The 9,355-nt window shown below is 36.2% G+C and overlaps 2 protein-coding genes across 3 annotated transcripts in view; one reads left to right on the top strand and one right to left on the bottom strand.

Annotated features, from left to right (window-relative positions):
* SREK1IP1 (SREK1 interacting protein 1) overlaps positions 1-3,971 on the top strand; it is a 44,694-nt gene extending 40,723 nt beyond the window's left edge. The window contains exon 5 of the mRNA XM_081826815.1: positions 840-3,971. Coding sequence (XP_081682941.1) covers positions 840-1,029 — 190 coding nt within the window. The 3' untranslated portion in view covers positions 1,030-3,971. The remainder of the gene's footprint in view (positions 1-839) is intronic.
* A 2,747-nt stretch (positions 3,972-6,718) lies between these two features.
* Positions 6,719-9,355, bottom strand: part of SHISAL2B (shisa like 2B) — an 18,655-nt gene continuing 16,018 nt past the window's right edge. For both annotated transcript variants that reach the window (XR_014147160.1, XM_081826814.1), the window contains exon 3: positions 6,719-6,919. Coding sequence is in view for 1 of the 2 variants with exons in the window: in XM_081826814.1 (XP_081682940.1) it covers positions 6,783-6,919 (137 nt within the window). In the remaining variant the exon portion in view is untranslated. The remainder of the gene's footprint in view (positions 6,920-9,355) is intronic.

Below are 9,355 nucleotides of genomic sequence, written 5' to 3' on the forward strand. Positions count from 1 at the left end.
AGAATAATGCTATATCATCTTCATTTATTTATATTCATTCAGACGCATTCAAACGCATCTTTTTGTAACTAGTGAAAATTACTTTGGAATGCAAGTGCTCATCTGTATCACTCTGCAACTAGAAGATTGAAGTATTCTGACTTGAAAAATCAAAAGAATTGGGCGCCTGGGTGGCTCAGTTGGTTAAGTGACTGCCTTCGGCTCAGGTCATGATCCTGGAGTCCCTGGATCGAGTCCCGCATCGGGCTCCCTGCTCGGCAGGGAGTCTGCTTCTCCCTCTGACCCTCCCCCCTCTCATGTGCTCTCTCTTTCTCTCTCAAATAAATAAATAAAATCTTTAAAAAAAAAAAAATCAAAAGAATTAACAAAAGTGCTTTCATTTTGCTAATTTTCAGCTTTCACCCATTGATACCAAGGTACAATTGCATCTTTTTGTAACTCTTTTAAGAGACTTTGCTAACAACTTATTGCATATGCGAATGAATTCTATATATAATAAAGGCTTGGTAAATGACACTTTGCTCAAACCTTAGAAGATTTTGAAGGGTATGACAGGATGAAAAACTGAAAATCACAGAAAAATCATTATATCCTTACTGAGTTTAAAACTTATTACTAGAGTTGAGCAGAATAGAGTTACTTGTCAGTTTCTGTGGCCAAGGAGCAAAAATTCCAAAGTCAGTATTTTAAGAGAATACAAATATATAAAGCACATTTTGAGTTTCTTTGTTTATACCCCACCTTGCTCCAGAAATGATTTAAGGCAATTAAAATCTCATTTAAAATTTACCTATCAGCCATAAATGCAGTTATCAGTCAGTATGTATTATTGCCCATAGGTCTTACTCATCCAGTTCCACTGAAGAGGACACTTCAAAACAAAAGAAACAAAAATATCAGAAGAAAGAAAAGAAAAAAGAAAAAAAGAATAAGTCAAAAAGGGGGAAACATCACAAAAAGGAAAAAAAGAAGAGAAAAAAGGAAAAGCATTCTTCCACCCCTAATTCTTCTGAGATCTCCAAAAAGTAACTGAATCTTCAGCCTAAGCCATTAAATTTTAAAATTTGGTTTTGAAAGTTATCTGACCTTCCTTGGAATTTGCTATATAATTATGCTTTGCAATAAATCACAGCCTTTTCCATATAGACTTTTTTTTTCATATTATATGGGACCATTGTCGTCTGGCAATACATTTTTAATGTGCTAACTCTAAGGTATTGAATCAGTCTTATTACTTGGTAGCCATGCCCCAAGTATAGTTATTTGTACATACAAAACACATTATTTTTGGTATTCATGACTCTTTGTCTAACTAGTGTTATTACTTCATAAGTTGATTGTAAATGGCTTTACTACAGTCAACACAGGTGTTCTACCTAGCACTTAATATTTGCTGAATCAAGTGTCCACCTTGCAGTGATGAAGTGTGGTAGGGGATAATGCTTTGCTCTTGACTCTGAAAAATTTAATAGCTTTATATCCTATGATAATATATAAAGGTAGTGAAAATTTTCACTGTTGTTTTTAAATCTCAAGCCTTTTTTGGAAGTCATAGGAGATGAAGCTGTTTTATTGGTTTTAACTGGGACATAAGAAATGAATGGTGTTGGCAGGAAGATGATAATGAAAATACTTATAAGGAATTTTTACTGTTACATGAAACACAGAGTGTCTAGTACCTGCCTCCTCTGTTATTGTAACAATTACAATTTTCTTCCTTGTTTAAAAAGACAAGTGTAGCTCAGCCTCATAGAGATGATGCTGTGTTGGGTAGAATTTTTAGGATAGACTCCTGGGTTGTTTTACAAATGTGCCATATTGGCATCTCTTCAAGTGATACCTCAAACACAGAACTTTTTAATTAGGAGAATGACAGCTAAATCATCGTTAGAGCTGATTTTTATTGTATTCTGTATGTAAATTTTATGAAGCTTGTTTCTATGAGTAATGTGGAAAATTTTTATAAATGTGAACATATATATTTATTTGTCTAAAATAATTTGTAGTTTTGAAGCAGGTTTCACAGTGAATTTATGGTTTCAAAAATGACCAGTTTGGGGTATTTCTCTCTTTTACTTCAGTCATAGACCTTAAGAGCAGTGACAAAAATTTAGGATTAAGAATTTTATTCTGTACTTTTTAAAATATAAGAGCCAGGGAGTTGCATCATGAAAGCCTTTATATAACAATGGAAATTTTATATGGGTAAGCATTTTCAAACATACATTAGTAGATAGAAGTGTTTCTTACATTTTTAATTTCACAATGATCAGTGCCCCTTACTTTGCTTAGTTTTTAGATAGCCCTGACACCCACTGAGTTAAACACTTACTGTTGTAGCAACATCAAACATCACTCAGTTATCATGGCTCGGCACCAAAGACTGCATGTACCTCACTGTGGTGCAGTTAGAAATTTTCAAGTTGCTGACCTACAGACATGGCTACAGGTAAAATCATTTTGGTGAAATCAGGTAAGTACACATAACCTGACAAGCTGGAAAGGTGTACTGATTCTTTGTTCATCCAGCTCCCCTCGCTGGCATGACCTCAGTCAGAAGGGCGGGTGGAGGGCAGCTTCCTAACTCCTCATACCTGTGCTTACTTTATTCCCATTCTAGGGAAGCTATGCCCACAGCCCTACTCTAGCGTTATAGCCGAGGAAATTTTCACACTTCTAGCTTTTCCATAATCTAATTTAGTCAGCTGGCCTCCTCAAAAAGAAACCCCCCCCCTTTTTTTTTTTAAATAGTTCTATCAGTTGTGGAAGAGAAACAGAGTTACTAGGTTTTTAAGGGTTTGTTTGGCCTTTGCTGTATTTTACGTATTTTTTAAACTGCATTTTATGAAAATACAGTTCTTTGGTTATTATGATGAAAAAAATAAAGAAAAATTTTTAAAATGATTGAAAAATGTTACATGCACAAGGATGACCTCATCCTATTAAGTGTGTAACATGGTTTAAAATGCTAATAATTGTAGTGAAACAAAGTTAATTCAGGTATTGGTGACTTTTATTTCTGTTTCTTATTGTAGAGATTATAAATTGGCTCATTAGATTTGTTTTCTGAATGGAGACACAATTAATAATGGTCCAGAAGAGTTATATAAAATTCAGCACTCATTAACTAAAACAGGGTGCAGATTAAAAAAATTTAATGCTCAGTAATTTTTTCCACTAGATAATATTCTTGGTATTATTCTTAAGTAAATTCCCCATAGTATGAGAATAGTTTAAGAAATCTCTCATCTGAATAAAATTCATTTCTTTTCACTAATTTTCTTCTAAAGTGATTTTGTTGTTGCGATTGGATACAGATCTCACTCATAAATTTTAGAAGATTAGTGAAATTTTCCCTGAGGCAGTATGTAGCAGAAGGAAAACTGAATTTAACAGAAAAATCCAAAAAGTCCTGGCCTTTCTAACCACCTGTGTGACTTTCAACTAAATCATTTAGCTTCTCTGGGCCTTGGTGTCTTTCATCTATAACATATTGTACCCATTTATTTCTGAGACCTTTTCCCCTCCTTAATGTATATGCTTATCAATATTTTAGTACAATTCAAGTAATATTATTCATTTTAGAAATTATTATAGGTAAGAAGGTAGCATTCTGTAATGGTAAAGGTTGAATTTACTAAAATAACTGTTAATTAAACACATTCAACTTCTTTAAGCAGATAATTGGTATTTGGTTTACATTCTTACCAACCAATGTGTGTCATTTTCGCTAGATGCATTTGGAATTTATGTTTAGCTTTGTATCTGTAACCTGATTATGTGAATACTCTGAGGTTATTGCTTTTAGCTAATGGATCTACCCCCCCACACAATTCCCTCTTTCTTTTCTCCATTATCATCTGTTGGCTAAAATCTCTCTGAGGTATCCCTAATTGTTCACCCTTCATACATATCTGTTTACATCTTTGGTTATCTGAGGTCAAAACACCAATAAATAAGGAGTAAAACAATTTATGTGTCTGTATTTACAATTCACTCTGTCTAAAATTATATAACTCTAGGTCACCTTCAATTAAACTAAGTTGCGGAGTTACTATAATGTTGATAAAAATGCCATCAATTCCTTTCTTCAGCAAACATTGGTTGAGCACCTGGCATGGCAAACACTCTGCTAAGTACCGGCGATACAGAGATTCATAAGACTCCTTTGCTTCCCCAAAGAGGTTCCTAGTTTAGTTGGTAGGAGAAACAGCAGAACACATCACTGTATGATAAGTGCAGTAATTGACCTGAGCATGTGTTTATAGAAACACGGAAGGCTACTTAGCTTGCCTGGAGAAGTTAGAAGAGGCAACCTAAAGAAAGTATTGTTTGACTTGGATTTTGATGGAGGATGAAGGTGGAAGCCCTGGCATACTATGAACAGAGACCACAACAGAAAAAACTGAGTTGTGTGCGTGTCAAGGATTGCAAGCAATATGTGAGGAAGGAAGTGGGAAGAATTGAGACTACTACTGAAGGTTCACAGGAACACGAGAAAGCAGTCTTAAGTTCCATGTTTGGAAGCTTGGACTTGAATCTCATGAGACACCATGAGAGAGTTTTAAGGAAAGAAATTACTTTTATTGAGGTTTGGTTTCATCCATTTCAAAATCCAATTAAACAGTTTTTAAAAGATGAAATTGCTCTCATGAGAAGGCCACATAGAAAATAACTTGAATCTTTCATGTCCTATTATTTGTATATTCCTGTTACGTCCTCTTCTAGACCCACTTTTCTTTCTAAGATTTGATGATCACCAAAAATTCCATTGACTTGTCTTCTAAAAACACATAAAACTACTATATTCTTTATCAGACCCATCCCCAGAATGACCTGCATATATGCATACTTGGAAATGTGCTTTGTTTTAAATTTTTAGGATTATTTTAAAAAAATTTTTTAGATTATTTTTGACTGACTTAAATTCTGTCACTGGGTTAGTATTTGTTACAGTCCAAAAAATCATTTAAAATAGTTTTCATTGTATAGGCTTGGTTGTAATTTGATGAGGCTTCTCGCTTTCTTAATATTTTGTCTCAATCTGTGAAGCACCACTGCTTCGAAGTTACAGAGACACATACCAGTTGGTCCACTGGTTGAGCCCGGTGGCTCTCCCTCAGATAACCTGGTTTGGCAGGGACTATAGCTAGTACCAGTGCTGGGATTCCATCTTCCTGGGCAGTTGGCCTCCAAGGAGAGTATATGTCTTAAGCCAGCTTGATGATAATCCCACTTGTGAAGCCCAGGAGCTGCAATCCGCGACACATCCAGCCATGCCCAGCCTCCGTATCTCTCACAGGTTAGGACGAGTTTGGGGAGCCATGAGCATTTTGCTGGCCTTGACCAGTTTGCCTGCTTCCTGGGTCATTTATGGGATCAGCACTTGCCCTTGAACAGCAAAGGTAGAACTGTACCAGTGCCTTAACTTGCTCATCCTAGGTTTTTACCTGAGGCAACATCTGATTAATAGTGTAATTTTGAATATCTGTGTATCAAGACAGCCAGTGTGAAATCCAGCATGGCCAGTAGATGTTGCAGTAATGATCTTGGAGCTATGCTCTCAATATAGCCACATGTGGCTATTTAAATTTAGATTAATTAAATAAATAAAATATAAATGTATTCTTCACATGCACGAGCCACATTTTAAGTGCCCAGTTGCCACATGTGGCTAGTGGCTACCATGGACAGTGCAGATATAGAAAGAACATTTCCACCATCACAGAAACTTCTGCACGGTGCTGGTCGAGAAGACATCCCCAGTTCTTGGTAAAAATTTTGACAGCCTAATGGCCAAAAGTTTCTAAACCTGAGATTTGCATGCCGAGAGCAGTAGGGCATTCCTTTTTTTTCCTCTCAGACCAGAGAAGCCGTATTTGACACATTTTGAAAGGCTAGTCTTTCAACTACAGTAATTTTATACAACACGGTGGATATGTTGGGAAGAGCCAGCTTTTAAAATTAATCCTTTTTTCCTAGTGAAATCCATTAGAAAACAAGGTCTGTGTTCTTGTAATAGAAATCATACTTAGGAATAAAAATCTTTTAAGACAATTATAATGTGCAGAAACCGTAGTTTTATTTCTAGACGTCTTAAGTGGTATTAATGCAATAGCCTTAGGTGGGACTAGAGAACTTATTTTTTTATAACTTTAATTTTAGAAGTTCTGTAGGAACTTTATCAGTGAAGGATTTTTGTTATGGTTATCCCTTGGTATGCAGAAAATATTATGCAGATTATGCATTGTGACCTATTTTGTTATTGAATGTTAGGTTTTATAAAGACAGTACATTCATTTTGTACCCAGCAAGCCCTAAAAAAAGGTAGGGGTTGATCTCTAGGAGACTTAACTTGCCACCTCTGTTTTATAAGACCATCCCCCCTGAGATTTACCTATCCAGTACCATCTCCTAAAAAGAACTGCCTCTCAGTATCAAAAGAATGGTGAAATGTTGGTAATGTGACAAATCTCCCATTGTTCCGCACTGGTGTAGGTTCGCTTGTCTGTGTTATTGATAAGTTCTTTAATTTCTCCTGACATATTAGCATAATTTCATGTGATACAGAAACATCTTAATTAGCAAATAAAAGTAAACTTCTGCATATGATCAGAAACCTTAGTGGGTTTTTAATAAATTAATTGAATAATCAAAAATGCAGCTGTGTCTTGCTTTGTGAATGGTGAATTTTTGAAAAGTACAATTACAAACTCTATTTGAAATGCATTCTTTATTTGTATTGCTCCATCTCTCCAGTGAGCTTTTGCAACACAGGCTTTTTAATAATATACAGTTTTGATTTGTGTTGTATCCATTTTTGGATCTTGAATTGTATCATCAGCTTCATCTGAGGTTTCAATTGTTGAATTTGATGCTGCGTTTGAATTGGGGGCTTTGGTTTTCCTGTTTGGGTTGCCTGCAAAACACAAAACAAAATGAAATAATTATTTGGAATTATGACATAAAATTTGGCTTTTTAAGATGTGTGCTTAAAAATACATTTTGGAGCAATATTGAAAATATGTCTTGAAAACGCTACGTGGATGAGTGAGAATTGAATCATTTCAAAGTTGTTTTTGAGCATTTCCTTCTGAAAGTCAAATTAGGGAAATACTCAGTAACAGAAGTAAGAATTTCATTTTCATTTCCATGCTTACCCTTCTTTCTTCCATGTTTCCATGGAGGAAATTACACATTTGAGAAGGTAACAATTTCTGGGTTACTTAATAAAAGTGTGACTGTCCCTGTGCATAAAAATGAACAAAACTATACTAAAGCTTATCTTAATAATTTGCAACATTCTTAAGGCTTTGCAATCATAATCCGTTTAGATGTAGTGTTTAAAAAGAACACATTTGTGCCACAATCTCATTCACTCATTCCACGGAAATATGAGTCCAAAATGCACAAGGGTAGAGGAATATGGACCTTTGCTCATCACAAAAACTAAAGCTCACAGCAAAGAAATGGGTTATTCTTCAAGAATGATTGTTAGAAAAGTTAAGGGGGTGCCTGGGTGGCTCAGTCAGTTAAGCATCCAACTCTTGATTTCAGCTCAAGTCATGATCGTGACATCGAGCCCTCACGTCGGGCTCCGCACTCAGCGTGGAGTCTGCTTGAGATGCTCTAACTAACTAACTAAATCTTTAAAAAAAAGAAAAGTAATTGTATCATATAGCTCGCCAATATATACAAATTTAAATACTGTATAAATATGTAGAAGCACTGGATAAATCCCCGCTGTCACTAATGCCCTCCTGGTACTGAATCCCTAGCCCAGTTCGTGGTCTGCATGCTGTCTGACCTACTGGCAGCATTTTCTCTCGGCCTCCAGGATATCACCCTTTCTTGACTCACCTCCTGTCTCCATTGCTTCTTCTCCATCTCTTGTTGGTCCCTTTTTTTCTCCAGGCCTCTTAGATTTAGGAGTGCCTCAGGGCTCAGCCTGTTGGTTCCTATCACCGTCTCCCTCCCTAATTAGTCGCATTTATAAAAACATGCTCTGAACCTGCCTCGGACGAAGCAGAACCCACTGGCCAAGAGGTTCCACTATTAGAAACAGATCTTTCCTCTACCCTTTGCCACTTGCATAAGTCGATTCTCATCTTTCAGTGTGTTCATCCTGCCTGGCTTTGCCCATTTATAAATAACTGTACAGACTACTTTCCAGGCCCCATCAGAATACCCCCACTGTGGGTTGATTTCAGAATTCAACACTCACAGAGCAATATTATTTACAAGTTGTGAAGAACGGTGTCTCACTCCAGCTCCCAGATCATGCCCACAGAACTGAAATGTGGGTGGTATTGGTCTCTGAGCTCATCTTAAAATATCCTAAGTTTAAAGCATAGGGCCTAGAATCGTTCAATAGATGGTTTTGTTTCATTACCCCTGAACCTCTGTGGTGGTAAAATAAATGTTCTCCTTCTCAACATTCAATCATAATGTTTCAACCATCTAATCTGATTTTTTAAAAGTTAATTTGTTGTAGGCACGACATTTTCTAGCCTGGCAAGTAGCTCTATGCCCAGTCAGCAATCATTCTCTGTTAAATGGAGTAGGGAAGGCTGGTATGAAAATCTAATAAACCAATACATTTGACTTGACTGTTACTTGCAAAGTGGAGTTTTAAAAAATAGTAGATAAAAATTTAGCTACTAAGCACTTAAGTAATGGAACTTATTCTCTGTGGGGGCCACTGAAACTGTTTTCCTCATGTAACATTAGAAAAATGACATTTTGAACCTAAAGATACATCCAGACTGAAAATGAAGGGATGGAGATCCATCTTCCATGCCAGTGGACCTCAAAAGAATGCTGGGGTAGCAATTCTTATATCAGACAAATTAGATTTTAAACTAAAGTCTGTAATAAGAGACACAGAAGGACACTATATCATTCTTAAAGTGTCTATCCAAAGAAGATCTAACAATTGTAAATATCTATGCCCCCAACTTGGGAGCTGCCATTTACATAAGCCAACTGTTAACCAAAATAAAGAGTCACATTGATAACAATACGTTAATTGTAGGAGACCTCAATACTCCACCCTCAGCAATGGACAGATCATCTAAGCAGAAAATCAACAAGGAAACAAGAGCTTTGAATGATAACATTGGACCAGATGGACCTCATAGATATTTACAGAACATTCCACCCTAAAACAACAGAATACTCATTCTTCTCGAGCACACATGGAACTTTCTCCAGAATAGACCACATACTGGGTCACAAATCAGGTCTCACCGATACCAAAAGACTGAGATTATTCCCTGCATATTCTCAGACCACAATGCTTTAAAACTGGAACTCAATCACAAGAAAAAATTTGGCAGAAATTCAAACACTTGGA

This window comes from Leptonychotes weddellii, chromosome 7, assembly GCF_054177405.1.
Source record: "Leptonychotes weddellii isolate Sample4059 chromosome 7, ASM5417740v2, whole genome shotgun sequence".
In the NCBI taxonomy this organism is placed as follows: domain Eukaryota; kingdom Metazoa; phylum Chordata; class Mammalia; order Carnivora; family Phocidae; genus Leptonychotes; species Leptonychotes weddellii.